We start from the raw sequence: 20,771 nt of genomic DNA, 5'->3' as shown, positions 1-20,771 counted from the left end.
CTGCCCAGAGCTTACAGCCTCAGTACCAAGACGAAAGCAAAACACCTGGAAAACCTCATCTCTGCAGGATGCAAATCCCCTTAAAACTGGTGGTGGAAACACGTGGGGCAATTATTGAGCTGAAAACCCTTCTCTATCTCCCTGGAGGCTGACAGTGGGTTTGCCACTGGCCGCCTACTCCCAGGCAGCTGCTGCACAGCTCCTCAATGCTGGGAAATTCACCCTTCCCAGCGGAGCTGGCTCTGGCTGTCAGAGCCTGGGTCAATATATGATAATGGGGCTTTGAAACGGCGCTGCTGCGGGAGCCGCTGCCCAGGACTCTGATTCACAGCTCCCCTCTGGTGCTTTCTCCCGCAGTGTGTACAGGGAAGGAGAATAAAATAAATAAGAGTAGAAGGGAAGGGGAGGAAGGGAGCTTAAATTATAAATGAGGACTAAGTTTCCAGGGCCCCCGTGGGCAGCTCAGTGAAGCGGTGTGGGGGTTAGGGGCAGAGTTCCCCTGTGCATCCCGCTTTTGCAGAGTCCTGTGGGGTCAGGGTTTGCCCAGGGGCATGGCACCGTGCCAGGCTGCCTCTCTCCCTGTTTGCTGTCGCCGTCCTGCCCCCATGGGCCAAATCTGGAGGGTGCCGTGGTCCCCAGAGGGATTTCCCTGAGAACGACTATAATTAGCATTAGCTGAGAGCTGCTAATGAGGTCTGGTGGTGATGTGGTTTTGCCACCCCATGGAGATGCCTCCACAGGAACGTGCCCTCGCTTGGGTCCAGGCGACTGGGCTGGCTCACGGCAACAGGCAGGGATGGGACCCCCACTCGAGGGTGCTGGTGTGGAGGCACTGGGGGTGTCACAGACCCGCAACCCAGGCAGGTTGGTGTGAGTGGGAGGGCAATCAATGCCCCATAAATCAGTGTGGGGGAGAAGAGGGTGCCGAATCCTTTCAAAGCCTTTCCCTAATCCCCTCTTCATTTTGGGGCTGCAAGAAAAGTGGTGACCCCCATCAATTTAAGGAAAAAGCCTTACGTGAGGTATGTTCCCCACCACAAGCTCATTCCCAGGGCTGAGAAATGGAGGAGCTCAGCTACATCCACGCAGCTGAACATGCAAATCCCGAATCCACAAAGTAAAGGAGATGCTTTGGAGATGGAGCACTGGATGGTCCTATCCCCACGGCCTGGCGACTGGGATGGCCTGCGGGGATCCCGAACTCCACAGCTCTGGCTCACGTACGAATATTCCGACATTCCCAGCAGCTTCCACAAGATGGACCTCGGAGCGAGAGGAGGTGCCGGGTACAGGGACCCGTCCCGTCCCATCCCACCCCATCCCGTCCCGCCTGCTGCCGCCCTGCCGTCCAGAGGAGGCTCAGAGTCCAGCCAGGAGAGCTCCGGCATGGCACGGCCTCCCGGGCTCTGCCTGCTGGCCCTGCTGGGGCTGGGGCTGGGGGCGGGGGGCTCGTCCCCCTGCTGGGACCCCCGGGGGCAGCCCCGGCGCTGCATGCCCGTCTTCGAGAACGCCGCCTTCGGCCGGGCCGCCCGGGCCACCAACACGTGCGGGTCGCCCCCGGAGGACTATTGCCTGCACATGGGCACCCACCACGCCAGCGCCCTGTGCCACCGCTGCGACGCCAGCGACCCCCGGCGCCACCACAACGCCTCCTTCCTCACCGACTTCCACAGCCAGGAGGAGAGCACCTGGTGGCAGAGCCAGTCCATGGCCTTTGGCATCCAGTACCCCAACTCTGTCAACATCACCCTGCACCTGGGTAAGTACCAGCAGGAGCCCTGGCGGGGTCGGTGGAGGGCACCGGCTGTGGGTGCATCGAGATCAGGGTGCAGAGATGGGGGTGGATGCTCCTGAATCCTGTAGCTCTTGCTGCCAGTGCTGGATTAAGGACAGGATCCTCCCCAGGGCTTTTTAGGGGGTGTATGGAGGGAGCTGCCCTCTGCAAAGCCCTGAAAGCACTCGGGAAGGGTCTGCCCTGTCCATCAGCCCCAGGATGCCAGAAGCTGTGCCTGTCTGTGCTTCCCAGGCAGCCATGCCCGGAGTGCCTGCTCTCCCCTTCACCCCAGGCTGCTTTTTACTGATTTTGGAAGCCTGCAGAGCAGGAGGCAGATGGTTCCTACCCTGGGGAGAGCCTTGCCCGGGGAGGGTGACTACCATGGGTGCCAAGCCCCTCCTGTTTCACCCCCGTGCGTTGCTCAGGGTGCCTGGGATGTTTCAGCGTGCAGAGCTCCAGACACATCGTGCAACCCCCAGTAGGTTTCCCCAGCTGGCATCCGACCCTCTGTGTTTTAAATACTGTGCAAGCCGCCCACTTGGAGGGTACTTAAACCCAAGGGGCATGCCTGGCATTTTAAAAAGGTTTTATAACATTTTCCTGCCATCTAAACTCTGCTGGCTGTTGGCCAGCGCTGTAAAATCTTCATTCTCTGCAGTCTCCTGCCATCTGCATGCCGAAGGCGGGTAGTGGAGGGGCTGCGGCTGGAGCTGGTGAGGGGACAGCCGAGTGTCGGTGTGGCAGGGAGCCGTGCTGGTGGGACCCAGCGGGGTCGGGGTGACGGTGGAGGGTCCGTGCCTGCCCCGGCAGTGACGCGGGAGCTGCCCGGCTGGGTGGAGGTCGCTGCTTTCCCAGCCCCCTGCGAGCGGGCGGACATCTGGTCCTGTCCCCGGGCTGGGGCTGGGCTCCCCGCCGGGCACGGAGGAGCGGTGCCGGAGGAGCCTGCCATCCTCACTCCCTGCTCCTGCCAGCCCTGACAGGGAGGATTTGCCGGCCTGTTGTCCACCTAACTCGGGCTTTCAGATTGTCCCGAATCCGTTCGGGTGTGACCCGGGGCACAGACCACCCGAATGCAGCCTGTGTGGCTGAGCCAGCTGCCGCCGGGCAACTTTGTGGCCACCAGTCCCAGCTCGGCACAGCGACATGTGCGGGCTCTGCAAGCCCCGCGGCTTCCTTCCCAGTCTCTGTCCTTATTCCAGCTCTTCCCTGGCTCCTCTGTGGTCCCTCTTGGACCCCACACTCGGGTTTCTGTGGAATCCAGTCCCTGTGGCCGCCCTGCTGTGTCTGTCTCTGTTAACAGAGCCAAGGCTATAGCATTGCACCGAGCTCATCCTCCAGCCTCTCCCTATAGCCCTTCGTGAGCTGGAGCGTCCCCTGCAGTTGTACCCTTCTTCCTGCATGGCTCCTATATCTTGCCATGCTAAAAAGTACCATTCTGGTGCTTGGCACATCATTGTCTGACCTTTCCCACAGTTGCTGGGCCCTGTTCTTGTCCCAGCCACAGACTTTTTTATTGCTGCCCCAATGCTTTCACTTGGGTTAAGAAGGAAAAGCCCAACTGGCCCCCGCAGTCCCCCAGAATGCGGCCTGGGCTGAGTCCTTGCTCTGGAGCTCCACCGAGTAATTGGGTGTTTCAACCCATGTAGTGTGTCCCTCCAGCCTGTCTGTCTTGCTCAGTCACACCTCTTGTGTGTTCTCCAGCGTGGTTACCTGGGGAGCTTATTAAATAAGACATGGGATGACTTGGACAAGACCCGTGTTTACCTGTGTGTTGTTGATTGGCGTTAATTAGATTATGCTCCTTTAAATCTCTCTTCCCCGTGAGGTTCCAGCCATGCCGTTATGGTGCATTGGGCTTGCAGCTGGTCGATTATCCCAAGTGTCCACAGCTCTTGCATTTGCCCTGTCAGACGTCAGGAAGGAACCCAAAATATCCGCGGCTTGCAAAGGCAACAGGCAGCAGGGCTCCTCAGGAAGCAATCTGAATGCCAATGGCTCATTTTGGAGTGTCTAGATCAGGCAGTATCTGTGTCTGTGACTCTGACTCTGATTTTCCTGTGGGATGAGAGCCCGGAGCTGAGGTTTGGCAGGGCTAGAGATGACAGGACATGTAGGTGACATGACTGTCCCACATACTCATTTTCTCCTCTCCAAAATCCTCTTCTTGGAGCCTCAGAGCAGCAGAAGCTGCAGTTTGGGCTCTGGGGGAGGCAGGTGCACATTTTGTTTAGGTGACAGCACAGCTGGGAGAGCACCCAGGGGTCCTGGTCCTGCCTGTGCACCCTTCCCAGCATCACTGCCCTGCAGCACATCTTGCTTTAGGACATGTCACACCTGAGCAGCAAAGAGGAGACAACCAGCCTGGGTTATTTTCTGCATCTTTTTTTTTCTTGAGGAAAAATTGGCTGATTAAAAAGCATGTCTGGGAAAAGCAGACGCTCCTTCATAACAATTCCTCAGAAAAGTGAATCTCCTCCATCCTAGCTGGGGGCACCGAAATGGGGCTCCCCCAGCCTGGCCGTCCCCTCCCCTCGCGCGGGGCCGCTTGGGGCAGGGGCGGTTTATTGACACAGCACTGCGTTCCCTTCCTCTCCCAGAGGAAACTGCTCCGGGAGGTGACGGCCCCGACCTCGCTGTTTTGGTAGACATCCCCCTTGGGACCGCGCTGTCTGGGAACCGGCGCCTGCCAGGCGTCCCCCCTGCTCGGGGTGCAGGACAGGGGCACTCCCGCTGTCACCAGCCCGGAGCGGTCCCAGAGGGAAGGGAGAGGCACAAGCTGAGGGTGGGACAGCCCAGCTGCAGCTCCTTCTTGGCCCTCATCACCTCCGGGTGGGCTGGGAGTGGGTCAGTTCCCCTCTCCAGGCACTCTGCCGGGCACTTCCCGCATCCCTGATGGGATGCAGCTGCTTTTCCCAGCGCTGGTAGCCGGCTGCCTCGGCTCCCCCGCAGCAAAGTCGCAGCACATACGCGACAGTATTCATATGGGCCCAATTAAAGGCTTGTTTTGCTAGTCCCGGAATAACCCCTCTAACATTCCCAACTCATTATCTTTTCAAATAAAGCCAAAACCTTGCAGCTAATTGTTTTGTGCTGTCAGGAGCGGTGCTGCTATGGAGCAATCCGGGCTTTGAGCTGGTCCTTCATCTCTGGAAATTAAGTGGGTCTGATGTTCACTTTGGTGTTTTCTCTTTTCCTTTCTGCTAATTCTTTCAAGCTCTTTCAGAGCTCGCTGGATGCCCCAGGGATTGGTGGCCTCTCTTTGTCTTCAGCCCAGCAAAGATGGAAGTGAGGCCAGGTCCTGGCATGCAGCTCCCTGGGAAGGGATTGGCCTTGACCCTTTCCAACTCTCCACCCCTGCAGCACCACTGCCCTGGGGCTGCTCTCAGTGCTGTGTGCCTAACTCTGCCCCACAGCTGCTGGATAGAGCCTGGATTTGGAACTGCTCCTCACCCATGCAACCCACCCAGTGTACCCACACAAGGGGTGGGCACTGCATTGGGGTGAGAGCCAGTTTGGATCTGGACAAGGTTTGGGCTGCACCAAGGAGGAGGTGGTTAAGGACAGCTGGGTGGTGATTTCTCTGTTTATAGCTGTGGTGGGTGCCACAGGATGTTGCTGGGATAATTCAGGCTGTGGTGCCCATCAGGTGGCAGGCAGAGGATCACAGCATGATGGGTCTGTCCCCAGGCAAAGCCTACGAGATCACCTACGTGCGGCTGAAGTTCCACACCAGCCGCCCCGAGAGCTTCGCCATCTACAAGCGCAGCCACACCGAGGGGCCCTGGGTGCCCTTCCAGTTCTACAGCGCATCCTGCCAGAAGACCTACGGGAAGCGGCCGCGGCAGTACCTGCGGCCGGGCGAGGACGAGCAGGTGGCCTTCTGCAGCGACGAGTTCAGTGACATCTCCCCGCTGAGCGGGGGCAATGTGGCCTTCTCCACCCTGGAGGGACGGCCCAGCGCCTACAATTTTGATGGAAGCCCCGCGCTGCAGGTATCACCAGAGCGGGAGGGGGGGTGGGGTATGGACCCTTGGGATCAAGGGCATTATTACACCCACCCGGGTTTTAAAAGCGCTGGTGATGTGCTGCATTCCTGCTTGAAAAGGTGCAGGATGTGTCCCGGTTGGGGTGGGAGCTGGTGGCCCAGACCTCTCCACCAAGGGGCCTTCCCCATGTCCCCTGCAGGAGTGGGTGACAGTCACTGACCTGCTCATCTCCTTGAACCGGCTCAACACATTTGGGGACGACATCTTCAAGGACCCCAAGGTGCTGCAGTCGTACTACTATGCCATATCCGACTTCTCTGTTGGTGGCAGGTGAGGGGCAGCCAGGCAGGAGTATGGAGACCTTCTTGGGGCTGTAGGACTGGGGCAGCTGCTCCCCACCTCAGTCTTGTCTGAATTGTGATTTTGGGGCAAGCTGCTCAGATGTGGCTTCTGCCATGTGTACACGGGAGCTGGAAGTGCAGAGATGGGTGATTAAACCTGGGCCCCTCACAGCTGTGCAGAAAGGTTGTCTTTTCCCCACTAGCCCACTCTGTGTGCCACCAGCTCTATTTGCTTTGTTCCCTCCCAGCCCAATGGCTTTTAATGGCATTGCGGCTCGTGTTGCTCCTCCTGTGACCCTGCTGGTCCGTGGGCACTGCAGATGGGGAGTCCTGGGGTTCTAGTGGAAAGATGACCTGAAGCTGCAGAGGCTGGTGGAGGAGCTTGGAGTCAGCATGGCCACAGGCAGAGAAGCTGGAACAGCTGCCAGTGGGAAAGGGCAGCAGATGTGGGATAGAGATGCAGGTGGCACCCACTTGGTGCTGCCCATGGGCTGTGCTGCACATGTCCTTCTCCAGCTGGGAGAAGTGGAAAATTTCCCCATCCCTGAGAGCGCTGTCTGCCCCAGGCAGCAGGGCTGGGACAGCTCCCAGCCAGCCGGCAGACCTGGAGCTCTTGTCCCACCTCCGGGGTCAGCAGCTGGAGCTGGTCAGCGGGGACCACCCTCGGCGTATGACCTCCTGACTGGCCAGGCTGGGAGCGCCTCGGGGACACGATGGGCGGCCTCAAGGCCACCACAGCCTGAGCAGCTTTCACCCCACAGCCAGCCCGGTAGCAGGGTCACACACTGCACAGCCTGGGCACCGCCCCACTGCTGCTGCTGCCCACACGGGTGCTCAGAGCGGCTCCCCCGCGCCGGGGTCTCGCCGCAGGTGCAAATGCAATGGCCACGCCAGCGAGTGCGCGCCGGACGAGGCCGGGCAGCTGCTCTGTGTGTGCCAGCACCACACGGCCGGCACCGACTGCGAGCGCTGCCAGCCCTTCTACCAGGACCGGCCCTGGGCGCGGGGCACGGCCGAGGCTGCCAACGAGTGCCTCCGTGAGTATCCCCCGGGCTGGCTCCGTGGCCGCAGCAGTGGCTGGCTCTGATGGGCTGCGCTGGTGCTGCATCGGCTCACCTGGCACCTCCTGCCCTTCCTGCACCTGCTCCATTTTGGGAGGGAGGGAGGATTTGTACCCCAGGCATCCCCTTCACAGCAGCACCCCGAGTGCTCCCCATTCCCTTTACCCCACGAGTGCAGCCATCTGCTCCGGGCAGGGCGCTGCACCCGCCTCTGCTTCCAAGCGCAGAAGCATTGCCGAAAGCTCTCACTGCTGAGCCAAGGGGTCCCTCTGGCAAATCCGACCCCACAGGAGGTTGCCATAACCTCCAGTGCCCGCCAGGTCCTCACCCATCCTCCTGCCTCTCCCCCAGCCTGCAACTGCAGCGGCCGCTCCGAGGAGTGCTTCTATGACCCGGCGCTGTTCCGGCGCAGCGGGCACGGGGGACACTGCCGCAACTGCCGCGACAACACGGCCGGGCCTCACTGCGAGAGCTGCAGGCAAAACTACTACCGCTGGGAGCCGCAGGGAGCCTGCCAGCCCTGCCACTGCCACCCCGCAGGTGCGTGGGGCTGCTCCCAGCCGGGCTCCGGCCGCAAAACTACTGCCCCAGCTGGAGTTTGCTGGGAGGGATGGTTTTGGTGGGTTCTCCCTTGCTCGGGATTCCCCCATCTTCCCCGTCCTGTGTCTCTCCCCTGCTGGGGTTGAGCTTCAGGGCTGGCCGGGGCCCCGATAGGCTCCCTGCAGCCCCAGTGCGACAACTCGGGAACCTGCCTCTGCAAAGCCAACGTGACGGGCTGGAAGTGTGAGCGCTGCAAGGACGGCTACCACAGCCTGAGCGAAGGTGGCTGCAGGTGAGGAGGAGCCCGGCCCTGGGCAGGAGCAGCGGGATGGGAGAGGAGCTCACCTCCTGCCTTCATCTCACCCCATCCAGACCCTGCACCTGTGACCCCGCAGGCAGCGTGGGCACCTGCGATCCCAACACGGGGCACTGCACCTGCAAGGAGAGGGTGGAGGGGCACTTGTGCAACAGGTAAGCACCATGGCCCTGGCATGGGGACAGGAACACTGTCCCTCTCCAGTCTTGGAGCAATGCTAGGATTTGGTGGCAGGGTTGTGGGGCCACATTCCTGTGGACCTCTGGGACCAGGCTTACAAGGAGCTGTCACTAGTGTCCCACCCCGGGACACTGCCGTGGTTCCCCGCAGCTCTGCCTGCCCTGTGCCACATACTCCTCCCTGTGCCCAGGTGCCAGCCGGGCTGGTTTAACCTGCAGCCCCACAACCCCGTCGGCTGCACCAGCTGCTTCTGCTACGGCCACTCCAGAGCCTGCAGGGCGGCAGATGGCTACCAGGAGACTCACATCCGCTCCGACTTCAGCCAAGGTACTGCCCCCGCAGACCCGGGGCACAGCCCTGCCAATTTCAGCCAAAAAAGTTTGGGAAGGATGTGGCTGAATGTCCTTCTTTGCGGCTGAGCATCCCCCTTTGGAGCTAACTGGTGGTGATGGGTGGAGAGGGTTTTCTCTGGCTTGCCCCTGTTTCACTGTTAAACATCTGCTTCTGGCCCCAGCTCCGTGGGGACAGGCTCTCCGTGACTCCCTGTGGCATCCCTCCATGCCAGCCGGCTCCTGGGGCTGTGCATGGCTCAGGGAGGGCTGCGGGGCCAGGCATGGACATTCTGCCACACCAGGGACTGCAGGGCACTAAAAATCAGCCCGGAAAGATATAAAATAATAGGATGGAGCCTGCTGGGAACATTCCCAATTATTCTCTTTTCCTCCCATCCTCGGCTGGGATGTGACAGTGCGGCTGGGAGAGCGGGGTGGGATGCTTTTGCCCGGCTGCTGGCAGGGCTGCGCTGGCAGGGCTGGATGCGTGCGGGATGCTCGGGGAAACCCTGCCATCTGCCGCGCATCCCGGCGTGTGCAGCCCCGCCGCGGGGACGCCGCAGCCTCCCCCCGCCGCGCCCCGCAGGGACGGGCACCCACGGCACGCACCCCGCTCTGCCTCGCCTGTTCCCAGATGGATGCGAATGCGCCAGGCACGGGTGGATCCTAATTGATGTTAAACCGCGCTGCCAATTGCTGTGCTGCTGGAATGTCTTCCACGGCCTTGAGACCGAGCCAGGCTTTAAACCGAGTCTTTTTTTCCACCCTCCACGCAGCCAATTTGGGGCTGCTCCTTTGGGGACTGGTTTGGCAATCTCTGAGCTGAGATGCAACCACGGCACCCTCCTAAAGCCCCGCTCCCCAAAACACTTCCCAGTCCACAGTGGAGGTGGAGCAGATGGAATTATCTTATATTGGGTGAAAGAGTCCAAATTGGGGATGATTTAATAACAGAGCACAACCCACTTGAGAGATTTCCAAGTGTTTGTCCTGCAGGGATGGAATAAATAACTAACCCTGGGGAGTGGGGGGGAGTTTAACTGGTTTCTTAAGGAAACCAACTTAATGCAATTACACCCCATCTCTTCTGGGCTTCTCCAGCATCTCTCCTCAGGCTTCCTGTGCTCGCCAGGCCACAGTAATGTTCGAATGGCAGCACAGGCAGGGGAGCAAATGTTTAAAGATAATAATTTCCTCCAAATCTAAGAAAATAAACAGATGAGGGGTGATTAAGTCCACCTCATAGTGCATGAGAGCACAGACCCCAAGTGGAGCAGGGTGTTACAAAGTGCTGGCCCCTTCCAAGGCTCCAGAGAGTGTTGGGAGGAGGGACAGAGCCCCTGAAAGCAGCTCCCCGCTGGTGCTGTGCTGGCGGGGACTCACTGCTCCCTTAGCTGTGCACTGTCATTGTGTGCTGTCACACAGGGCTAGAGGGCTGGGCTGCCACAACTCCAGGCACCACAGACCTGCCTCTGCGCTGGGCTGGCGGGGAGATCATCACCGAGTGGGATGGAGAGGAGCCAGTGGATTTTCTTGCACCAGGTATTGTGTGTGCTGGGTCCCTGGGGGGCTGCTCTGCTGTGAGGACCCCCTGGTGCTCTCATCCTGCTGCTACACTGGTGCAGGAGGCGCTGGGTTCCATTCCAGAGCTGAGCATGTTTCTATAGCAGAAGACAGTGGGGGGTATTGGATCGGTGGACCAGGATCCCAGGAGGGCAGGCTGGAGCTGGGACCACTCCAGGAGGGTGACTGTGGCTCCTGATGATGCTGGTGGGAATAGGACTGCACTGGCAGAGCTGGTGCCTCCATGTCCTACAGGCTTTGCTCCTCTCTCCCCTCACAGAGAAGTTTCTGCAGAACCAGCGCCTCAGTTATGGGCAGCTCCTGTCCCTGCTGCTGGGAGTGGAGGAGAATGGGACACGAACAGAAACCAGGGTGCCCCTGCTCCAGGTCCAGCTGGTGCTGGAGGGTGAGGGGATGGAGATCACCATGTCCAGCAGCAAGAGCCAGCCCCAGCATGGAAAGCAGGCTGTCTCCTTCAGGTACCCATCACAGCATTTTGGGAAGCCTCAGTGGGGTCTAGGGCGCAGTGTCTGATTTGTCTGGGCTGCCCCACTGGTTCAGCCCCACTCTCTGTCCCCCTCGGGGGGGTCCCAGTCAGGGGCCAAGCTGTCCTGCAGCACCTGGCTCAGGCTGGCCCTGTCGTGCCTCCCACACTCCCTCTCCAACAGGCTGCACGAGGCAGAGGAGGGTGCGGAGCCTTTGCTGTCAGCCTTCAGCTTCCAGCGCCTGCTCTCCAACCTGACTGCCCTCCGCCTCCGCATGAGCCGCGGCCCTGGGAGAGGTGGGTGGCTCCACAAAACATCCCATGGGGACCAAACTGGGGGGGGACTAAAGACACCGAAGCAGCATCAGGCTCTCGGGGATGAGAGGGATTGTAGGCAGTGTTTTGGGGTCTCCTGTGCCTGTCTGCAGCGTTTCAGAACAAGCAGGGGATGCAGCATCCCATTCCCACACCGCTCTCCCCTCTCGCAGGCAGGTTGTTCCTGAGCGAGGTCCAGCTCACGTCTGCTCACCCCGGGCCGGGCACACGGGCAGGCTGGGTGGAGGAATGCACGTGTCCCACGGGATACACCGGGCAGTTCTGCCAGTCCTGTGCACCTGGATTCAAGAGGGAGATCCCGCTTGGCGGGTCCTTCATCAGCTGCGTGCCCTGCACCTGCAACCAGCATGGGGACTGTCACCCCCTCACAGGTGTGCACCCCCCGGCCCCTCCACTCACCTGCCCCTCCATGCATGGGTGACAAATCCATGTCTTTGCTTGTTCTGAGGCAAGCTGGAAACCCTTGGTGAGGCTGTGGTTCCCAAAATTTGCAAACTGAATTGCTTGGGTGGTTGTAGGGACAGGGTTTGTAACTGCAAAGACAGAGATAATTAATGAAGTGCAATAACGGTGGTAATTTATAATTAGAGGAGCATTTTTCATAATGCTTTATGACCTTTAAGGAGGAGAAGGGAAGGGTGCTGGTCCTCAGAGGAGTGGGGGAGCAGGGGTCAGGGCAGCAGAGAGGGTTTTGCTCGGCTGGTCTCACAGACAGCCCGATGAGAGGAGCAGGACTGGGCACAGCTCTGGAATCTGCAAACTGAGGGTGCACCTGAGCAGACAAACAAGGAAAAAAGCAGGAAAACAGCGGTGCCGGGCTTGAGGGAAGACACCAGAGGAGCCAGCTCCTGTGTGCTGCCAGCCCAAGCCCTCGGTGGCTGGTTCTCCTCCGTGCGGAGCAGCAATGATGTACGGCCGGGATGGAGACGGCTGAAGGAGGCAGAGTGCTCGGCGAATGCCCTTGCCCTGCCCGCGGAAGCACGGCGGCAGCTCTGCAAACCCGCCCTCATCCCGCAGAGCCGGGGCTGGCGCTGCCGACCGCACAATCCCCAGGGATGGGGCCAGGCTTTTGATGTTCCGGCCTGGGCGCTGCCAGCCCGCGCACTTCCTTTAGTTTATTTTTCCACTTCTTCCTGCCACCCGTTTTTTCTTTCTTTTCCATCGTCTGACTCTGCCTGGATGTGGGGAAAATGAAATAACACCCCCTCCCGCGCAGCCTTCCTGGTATGACCCGACCCCACAAAACATGGGGGAAAATCCTCCCCCGGCTCCTCTCTCTCCAGCGAAGCAGAGCATCTGCCTGGAGGTGGGGGGTTCCTTGAGCACTCTTCCTCCTCTTCCTCCCTCTCCTCCTCCCAGCCGATTTCGGAAGGCTGACTCACCGGCTCGGCTCGCTCTGGAGGAGCTGCTCCCCGGTGGGTGCCGGGCCGGCTCCTTGTGTTTTCCAAGACAGGCTGGAAAGGACGCGCCTCGACGCTGAGAAATGTGTTGAGGATTACGGCAGGCGCCGGCAGCCTCCGCACACATTGACGGTGCTGCCTGTGCCAGCGCTGCCTCGCCCCTGCGTCGCTGCGGCCCCGTGTCCCCTCCAAAACCTTCTCCCTTGAGCAAAGACAGGGCAGGGAGGGAAAACGTCCTGAGTACTGGCTGGAGATGTGCAACCCCTTGGCTGGAGCTGCACATCCCTCTTGCCGTGCTCAGAGCTGGGCTCTCTACCCCTCCCGCAGTCCCTGCTGTTATCCGGGGTTGGGTTTTCACAGACCCTCAGCTCCGTTTTCCTCCCCGCAGGCCACTGCCAGTGCTTGCACAATACAGAGGGTCCCTCCTGCGAGCGCTGCAGCCCCGGGTTTTATGGCAACCCCTTCCGAGGGCGCTTTGATGACTGCAAGCCCTGCCCCTGCCCCGGCCGCTCGCCCTGCACCGAGGTGCCCGGCACTGGGGAGGTGGTCTGCACCCACTGCCCCCCGGGGCAGAGAGGTGAGGCTGGGGGTGGGCGGGCACGGGGGCTGTGGGCAGCGTCGGCACGGCTGGATCCTCCCCACCTTTTTACCCTGCCTAGGAAAACGCTGTGAGCTCTGTGATGACGGGTTTTTCGGGGACCCCCTGGGGCAGAAAGGGCCCGTGCATCCCTGTGAGCCCTGCCAGTGTCACGGGAACGTGGATCTCAATGCCGTGGGGAACTGTGACCCCGTGTCTGGCCGATGCCTGCGCTGCCTGTACAACACAATGGGTGACCACTGCGAGAGGTGTCGGCCGGGCTTCTACGGGGATGCGCTGGCTCCCAGCCCTGCTGGGAAGTGTGCACGTACGTACAGCCCCCGGGGAGAGCTCACTTGCAGCCAAAAATCATCCCAGCAGTGAAGGCAGAGGGTGGAAGGGGATGCCCAGCAGGTTTAGGGGTGATGGATGGTTCAGGTTATCCCCAAGTGTTCCAGAATGTCCTTTGCCCTCTTGCTCCACTGCCATCCTTCCCCAGAGATACTCTGGCCTGCAGGGGCTCATTCTCTTGGAGTCCTGTTTGATGGGGGAACGTGGCTGTCCACGTTGTCAGGAGCTCAGCCTCAGTGCCCCCATTCCTGCAGTCCTATCCACCAGCCCCGTGCAGGGATTTAAGAGCTGTTTTGTCTCCCATAGCTTGTGATTGCAACCCCAACGGCTCAGACCCGAGGCTGGAGGGCTGCGATCCTGGCACAGGCCAGTGCCACTGCCTCCCACATGTGACAGGCAGATCCTGTGGGCAGTGCCAGCCTGGCTACTACGGCCTGGAGCCCGCCGTGGGGTGCAAGAGGTATGTGGGGCATGGCATGGGACTACCAGGGGACAGCAGTGGCTCCATGCTCCCAGTTCTGGTCTCTGCATCGATTGCCTGCTCACAACCCTCCACTTCTCGTGCCAGCTGTGAGTGCCACCCAACAGGGGCACGGGAGAGTGGATGCCACGTGCTGACAGGGCAGTGCTCCTGCCAACCGGGTGTCACGGGGAAGAAATGTGACCGATGCCAGCATGGCTTCTTTGGCTTCTCTGCCAGGGGCTGCCGAGGTAATGGGGATGGGGACTGCATCTTTGTCCCTAAAGCAGGGCTGGCAGCCACAGCATGACGCCTTTCTGCCACCACTGCAGCCTGCAACTGCTCCCCGCTGGGCTCCGTCACCCCTCAGTGCCACGAGAACAGCACCTGCCTCTGCCACCCCGGCTTTGTGGGCTACAAGTGTGACCGGTGCGAGGTCAACTTCTTCCTTGACCCGCTGAGCTCCCGCTGCCAGCAGTGTCCTGCCTGCTACGGGCTGGTGAAGGACGAGGTACAGCCTGTGCAGTGCTGAGGCAGGCACAGCACCCCACCCCTGCATCGCCCCACTGTCCCCACATGTCCCCCTGTGTTGTGCCTGCAGGCTGACCAGCTGAAGGCCAAGCTGCAGGAGATGGAGGAATGGCTGCAGAAACCAGGCTGTGACACCCACCCCGGCCAGTCTGCCATGCTGGGAGATGCACCCCGGGGAGATGGGCTGCCCAGCCTACACCTCCTGAGAGGTACAGGGGGCTCTCCTTCCTTCCACCCATTTCACCCCTCTGGGGTCCCTCTGCTCCCTCAGGGTGCTGTGACATGCTGGGTGGGTGCAAGGAGGTCCCTGGTGAGTGCTGGGCTCAGTGTGGGTGATGGGGTGACTTGGGGGGAGGGCAGTGGAGGGGACATACCTTTTTGGGAAGACAGAGCACTGCAGGGATGCTCACACCCCTAAAGTCTTGGAGTAGGCAGTGATGGGCATTATTGGGGGCTGAGCACAAACACATGGGTGCCCTTTGGGTGCTGAATTCCTGAACACCCAGAGGGACTGTATTCCCCTCTCATTAGTAGGTGTGAGGCAGGGGCTGGGGCATGGGGCAGCCCTACAGGGAAGCAGGGAGCCCCAAGCAACCCCAATGGGCAACGAGCTGCTTGTGCTGCCCACAGGTGCCTGGGCCACCCTCTTGGTACAGGTGAGGCAGCTGGCAGGGGCACTGGACATTGCACAAGGCCATCTAACCAATGCCAGCCGGGCCACCAGCTGCTCTGATCACGGACCCCCCAAGACCTGCACCCTGCTGTCGGAGATCGGGGCCATGCTGCAGTCGGCACAGCAGGAAATCCTGCATGCTGCGGACACCCTGGTTACCACGGTGGGGGCTCTCAGCAGCCCTGGGCTCCTGAGGAGGCTGGTGGCAATGCTGGAGGGCAGTGGGATGTGCCCCCCAGGGACTGTTGGGGTGGGATGTGACCAGTAGAGTGGGTGAGCGGGAAAGCTTGGGGCCCATGTGGGTATAGCCCTCCTTGCAGCTGAGTCAAGAGGAGATATTTTCCTTGCTCCACCCCTTTGGGAGGTTCTTGGTGGTGCTGGGCTGGGGGTGCCTGCTCCCTGCCGGGGTCTCAGTGCTGCTGTTTGCATTCCAAGGAGATTCCCCAGGAAATCCCACAGCAGCCCACAAACTGGAGCCGCTGGGCACTGGAGGCTCGGGCTCTGTCTCAGAGGTAAGACTTGAACAGGCAGAGGAGGCTGCCGGCCCAGCCGGGGGTGCAGGGGGGCCACTCCTTTGCCAGGAGGCCAATCTTGATTTCCTCTCTTGGGTGTCCTTGTCCCTGCAGCCACAAGGACTCTATGGCACAGGTGGAGGCAGTGGTCAGGAGAGCACTGCGTGCCTCCAACGCCAGCTCTGAGCTCCTGCGGAACCTGCTGGAGGGGAACGCGCCGCAGGATGCGCAGCGCAAGCTGGAGGCTGGGTGAGGGGCTGGCAGCAAGGAGGGCTGGCAGGGCACCACAGCCCTTTCCTCTGGCAAGGTCCCTGTTACAGGACTCGGTCATGGGGATTTGGTACCTGCCCAACAGGCATGTGCTGAGCACCTTCAAACTCATTGCACCACAGTGCTGTAAAGTAGAGGGACAGGCCTCTGCATGCTGGGGGGTTTCAGGAAAAGCCCCCAGAATTTCCTGCTACATCCATGTCCAGGGCCAGGCCTCAAGTTGTCCTGTCCATCCTTTGAGGGACCAGAGGGCCCTGGCCAACAGCAGTGTCCTGTCCACCTAGGTATGAGGAAATCCAGCAGGCACAGGAGGAGCTGGGTGCTGGCATGGCAGAGGCCAGGAGAGCTTTGACAGCCGTGGAACAGGCACATGCTGACCTGGCCAACAGACTTTTGCAGGTGGCTGCTCTGAGGCAGGTGAGCAGTGCCCAAGCTACAGCTCCTGCTGGCATCCCTACCTCCTGCTTTACTACTGCTGCCTCCCGAGCTGGGAGATGATCTCATTGGCATTCCTGACCCTGCAGCAGGTGCTGCCAATGCAGGCTGGAGACCTGGCACAGGACCTGGCAGTGCTGGAGCAGGCAGCAGCGGCCCAGGAGCCATTGGCTCAGCAGGCTGTGGAGGCATCCCGCACCCTGGCAGCTGGATTGCACCTGGAGCTGCAGAGGACTCGTGACTTTGAGCGGGTAATTGCTGCTCACCTGAATGGGGAGCCCCATCCCTGCTGTTGCAGCAACTGGAGGGACTATGTGTGCAGTCAGGGAGCTGGGAGAGGATGTTTTGGGATACATCATCCCTTGGGCTCCCACATGTCCCTAGGAGCTCGCCTGCCAAACAGGAGCAGGCTGAGTCCCACATTTCCCTGCTGGGTGCAGCTCTTCACCCACTCCCCAGTCTCGCTCCTCCTCTCCTCTCCCAGCTGCGGGACCAGGCTGGCTCTGCCCATGGCATGGCCACCATGGCTGTCTCTCGAGGAAAAGCTGTGCTCTCCGATGCTGAGTCCCTCCTGGCCGGCTTGGAAGGTAAAAGGCACCAGTCAGAGCATCTCCAGCCACAACCTGGCCCTCACCAGGTGACAAGGGGAGAAGTGGGCAGTTTGGTGATGGCCAGGTTGTTCCCATAGGCATGAGGAAGGTTCTGGGGCATCGGAAGGGTCAGGCTGCCCTGAGGAGGAGGATGGCCACTGTGCGGGACAGAGTGATGGTTGATGCTCAGAGGAAGATTAAACAGGCAAAGAAGACACTGGGAAACTCCCTGTCCATTTCCACCACAGCCCAGAGGACAGCTGGGGAGGCTAAGCACATCTCTGAGGAGAGCGCCAAGGTCCGAGCTGAGGGATGTGGGCTGGAGCTGCTGGGCATGGCCAGGCTGGCAGCCATCACCTGCAGAGGCCAGGCTGCTGCAGGCAGGGCTGTGTGTCCCCAGGTGACTGTTTCCATCTCCATTCCTTTGCAGAGGGCACGGGCTGTGCTGCAGGAGAGCAAACAGGCCCTCAAACGTGCCAGCCAGCTTGCCACACATGCCAGTGAGACCCAATGGGAGCTCTCCCGGCAGGAGTATGTGGCTGAGAAGCTCAGGGGGGACCTGGAGGAGGCACACCAGGTCAGTTGGGACCCCTTGGGCAGGCTGTGTCCTCCAGAGCCTGGAAGCAGCTTTGCCCACAGCCCAAAGCATAGGGAACAACCCAGCTTGTGAGCTCCACTGTAGGGACAATGCCTTGGGGATGTTCCTGGGATCTCCTCTGCCATCCAGCCAAAGGTCAATGGTGTCCCTGATCTGGGTGTCTGTCTCTGTTGGAAGGTGGAGTCAGAGGTGAGTGAGATGGCAAAAAGTCTCCAGGAAGCTCGGGGCTCACTCATCTCAGACATCAAGACCCTGAATGACCTGCTGAACAGCCTAGGTGAGACCTGGGGGGAAATGGGGTGCAGGTTGCAGAGAAAGGGCTGGGCTCTCAGGGGCCAGGGCTCTCCTGCTCACTGGTACTCCTGCTTGATGGCCATCCAGGCTGAGCTGGGTGCCCTTTGGCTGAGATCACCCATGGTCTCAGCAAAGCTTCTTTAAGGCTCACGTCTTGAGGAAAACTCTCAAGAAGAATGAACTGGGACTTGCTGAATGTGTGTGGTCATATCTGGTCTGGGTACACTGATCTCCCTTGGGATCCTCAGGAAGAGCAGGGCTGGCAAAGTCCCTTTGGAGCTGAGGGCTGTGCTAGACTGAGTATGCTCCTTGTTGCTGGTTGGTCTTGCTCCAGCCCCTCCTGTTTTGATCATCTGGGTATATTTCTGAGCATTCCAGGACTCTTGCATCCAAGAAATTTTGCAAAAGGGTGGAAATCATGATCCATTTTTAAGAGAGAGAAGTGCCCAGGCCCTGCCTGGAGCCACAGTTCTGTTTGCTTATCTCTGATCACTGAGAAGCTGCAAAGCCTCCATGCCCTGCTGCACCCACTCCCTATAGTTTGCCTGGTGCCATGGAGTACATCCAGAACCTCTCCTGTCCAGCTCTCTGCTCTCATCCATGTCCTCTCCCACCTTGCCCAGGTAACCTGGAGCCGGACGCAGAGGTGGATGCAGTGCTGAGCGCCGGGAGGCTGCAGCTGGAGCAGCTATGGCTGCGCCTGGCCACGCCGGGCCCCCTGGCCAGCCAGCTCAGCCGGCTGCAGCAGGAGGCAGAGAGGCAGCAGGAGAAGATCCAAGCATTTGAGAGCGACCTGGCTGAGATCCGGGCTGACAAGCAGAACTTGGAGGACATTTTGCGGAGCCTCCCTGAGAGCTGCTCTAAGTGACAGGTCGCTGGCTGCTGCCACATCCCCTCTGTGACCCCCCTGCACAGGGAGTGGCAGAGGGAAGGACACTCTATATTCACCACCATCAATCCCTCCCACTGCTCCTTACACTGCCCTCCGTACAGTATCACACCCCAGGTCCTTTTCCACACCTGGTCAGGCTCCACATCCTGAGCACTCTGCAGCGTGACTCCAGCCACCACCTCTGTCCTCGGCATGGGGGGACACCCACCTACCATCAGTGGGGCCATCAATGTTTCTGTGCAGGATATGGAGCCATCCCAGGGTTGATCTCTCACTGCAGAGTGAACAAAGAATCCTCCATCCCTTCTTTCCCAGCGCAGCACTGTGCACTGGGTAGGGACAGCTTACCAAGTATGTAATGTACCCAAGCTGTACTGCCCGGCAATCCCTCCTGCCCCAGAAGATAAGAGAGGCTCTCACACACGTGCTGGAAGCTGGTCTGGCTGCAAAGCACCCTGCAGTGTCACGCTCATGGGCTGTGGTCACAGAGGTGCAGAGAGGAATCCCAGTGAAGCCAGGCAGAGCTGCTCACCGGAGGGCATACAGCTCGCCTGCTTCCCAAGGGAAGGGAGTTCACTAAATTAAAGGGAGGGATAAATTAACGAGCAGAAACAAAGCAGAGGCAAAGATGGATCCTCACCCAGCTCCTGGAAGGGAGGTGGGGCATCCTCAGCTTGCTTCACTATGAGAGGAGCTCAGGTCTTGCTGTTCCCCTGCTCCAGGGTAACACAAGGCCACAAAGCCAGCTCTGCTTGGCTTACTGAATAGCAGCAGACATGGCTATAAACCAGCCAACTGCCACCAGTTCCAGGGGCTGGGTGGCATAGACACAGGGAAGGGAGGTGTGAGAGCAGCAGCACCCACAGCTCCACATTAGCACATGTGCCCCACTGGAGAGGAGCTGGCTGGTGGCACCAGGCTGTGCAGCCAGTGTGGACTGGATGGGGAACAGCTGGACACCCGCTCCTGCCTGTGTCACTCCCATGGGGTGGCAGAGGTCAGTGGCTGTATTGCCTTTAAAGGAAAGGCATTTATGTTCCCCTGTGCTCCCATGTGGGCTGGGCCACAGGACAAGCCAGGTCCTGGCTCAGCCCATCTTGTGCTGGCTATGCTGTGACTCCAGGTAGCTGAAGTTGTTCCCATTAGACCAGAAATGAGTCCCCAGGCTGGAGTTTGCTTCATTTTTTAACCGGTTTTACCTATGTTTTTCTGCTCACAGTGCTGCAAATCAGGTTTGCTAAAGTCTTGTGTAATTTATGTAAAATTGCTGCCATCGATGTTGAATTCCCCCAGCAACATCTCTGCTGGGTCCAGTGGCCTGGAAGGAACACAGGAGTTTGGTACCGAGAACAAAGCCATTGCCCTTCTAATTCTGCACAAAAGCTGCCCAAGGAGCGGGGTGCCAGAGCTGCGGGGGTGTAATAGCAGGGACTCCCCCTGCTGCTACCCAAGGACAGTTCTGGGAAAGCAAAACCATGGAGCAGTGAGAGCACAGCGTGATCCGGCTCGGCCAGAGGCAGGGAGTCATGGCCACTTACTGTCTCTCTGGGAGGACAATTATACATCCCCAGTGAACACACAAATTTGCTGCTCTTACAGAAATGTCAAGCCTCTGCTGTGTGCCTGCTGCTGAAGATGTGGTTCACGCGGCCTCCTGCTCTCCCTGGAACTCTGTGTTTTTAGCTGGTGCCCCCCGCCTAGAGCTGTATCCATTAAAATTCTTAATATAACACACAGCTGCCCATCCAGGGTGTGTGGCGGCAGGGGAGCACACTGCACCTGCGCTTGCTGCTTTTAAAGACCAGCGGTTGAAATACGGCTGCATTTCGGGTGGTGAGGGGCAAACGTCTGACAATTCTCACTAAACTCCACGTTAGTACATGTTTTTAACATAAGGTGTCAGGCTGAGACCGCGGGGGCGTGCGACCCTGGCCGGGACACGCAATGGCCGGGACACGCATCACCTCGGCCGTGGCTGTCCCTCGGCCCATCCCTTTTCCCGCTGCTCGCGCTCCAGGGTTTATCCAGCGCCTGGAAGCGGCTGTGCCGTACCACCCCCGTCCCTCTGCCGCCGGTACCGCCGCGGCGGTGCCGCTGCCGGGGCAGCTCCGGAGCGATCCTCGGTGTCCCGGAGCCGCGTCCGGCGGGCGGTGCGGGCAGAGGGAGCCGGTCCCTTCCCTCCTGCGGGAAGCCCAGAGGCGGCGGTGCCTCCGCCCCGTGCTTGGGCACCTCGAGCCCGCCGCGGGTGCCGCGCTGCCCTCCCGGAGCAGAGCGA

At 60.0% G+C, this 20,771-nt stretch overlaps 1 protein-coding gene across 3 annotated transcripts; it reads left to right on the top strand.

The window, feature by feature from the left end:
• Positions 1–1,058: 1,058 nt before the first annotated feature.
• Positions 1,059–20,232, top strand: LAMC3 (laminin subunit gamma 3). Of its 3 annotated transcripts, none has more exons than XM_039561489.1 (28): positions 1,059–1,759; positions 5,462–5,766; positions 5,960–6,090; positions 6,972–7,138; positions 7,514–7,702; positions 7,877–7,994; positions 8,075–8,173; positions 8,389–8,525; positions 9,956–10,072; positions 10,374–10,572; positions 10,762–10,874; positions 11,066–11,284; positions 12,702–12,890; positions 12,973–13,218; positions 13,548–13,701; positions 13,810–13,952; positions 14,034–14,212; positions 14,303–14,441; positions 14,863–15,068; positions 15,341–15,417; positions 15,532–15,666; positions 15,972–16,104; positions 16,215–16,373; positions 16,607–16,709; positions 16,811–17,010; positions 17,143–17,289; positions 17,488–17,587; positions 18,228–20,232. In XM_039561489.1, exons 1-28 carry the CDS (start codon positions 1,096–1,098, stop codon positions 18,470–18,472), a joined length of 5,013 nt encoding a protein of 1,670 aa, XP_039417423.1. In that variant the 5' UTR covers positions 1,059–1,095; the 3' UTR covers positions 18,473–20,232. The 3 variants fall into 3 exon arrangements, with proteins under 3 accessions (XP_039417423.1, XP_039417422.1, XP_039417421.1); XM_039561488.1 differs by having other exon boundaries at positions 1,060–1,759; positions 15,344–15,417; positions 16,212–16,373; XM_039561487.1 differs by having other exon boundaries at positions 1,062–1,759; positions 16,212–16,373.
• Positions 20,233–20,771: the final 539 nt, after the last annotated feature.

The sequence above is a fragment of the Corvus cornix genome, chromosome 17, assembly GCF_000738735.6.
Source record: "Corvus cornix cornix isolate S_Up_H32 chromosome 17, ASM73873v5, whole genome shotgun sequence".
In the NCBI taxonomy this organism is placed as follows: Eukaryota; Metazoa; Chordata; class Aves; order Passeriformes; family Corvidae; genus Corvus; species Corvus cornix.
This window is presented reverse-complemented; position numbering and strand designations above follow the sequence as displayed.

Excerpts from the sequence above, each read along its gene's own strand:
- LAMC3 (XM_039561487.1), top strand. The coding sequence starts at position 1,096 with ATGCAAATCCCGAATCCACAAAGTAAAGGAGATGCTTTGGAGATGGAG. Across the intron at positions 10,073-10,373 it reads AGTGGATTTTCTTGCACCAG|AGAAGTTTCTGCAGAACCAG; the intron begins GTATTGTGTGTG and ends CTCCCCTCACAG. Across the intron at positions 14,213-14,302 it reads ACGGGCTGGTGAAGGACGAG|GCTGACCAGCTGAAGGCCAA; the intron begins GTACAGCCTGTG and ends TTGTGCCTGCAG.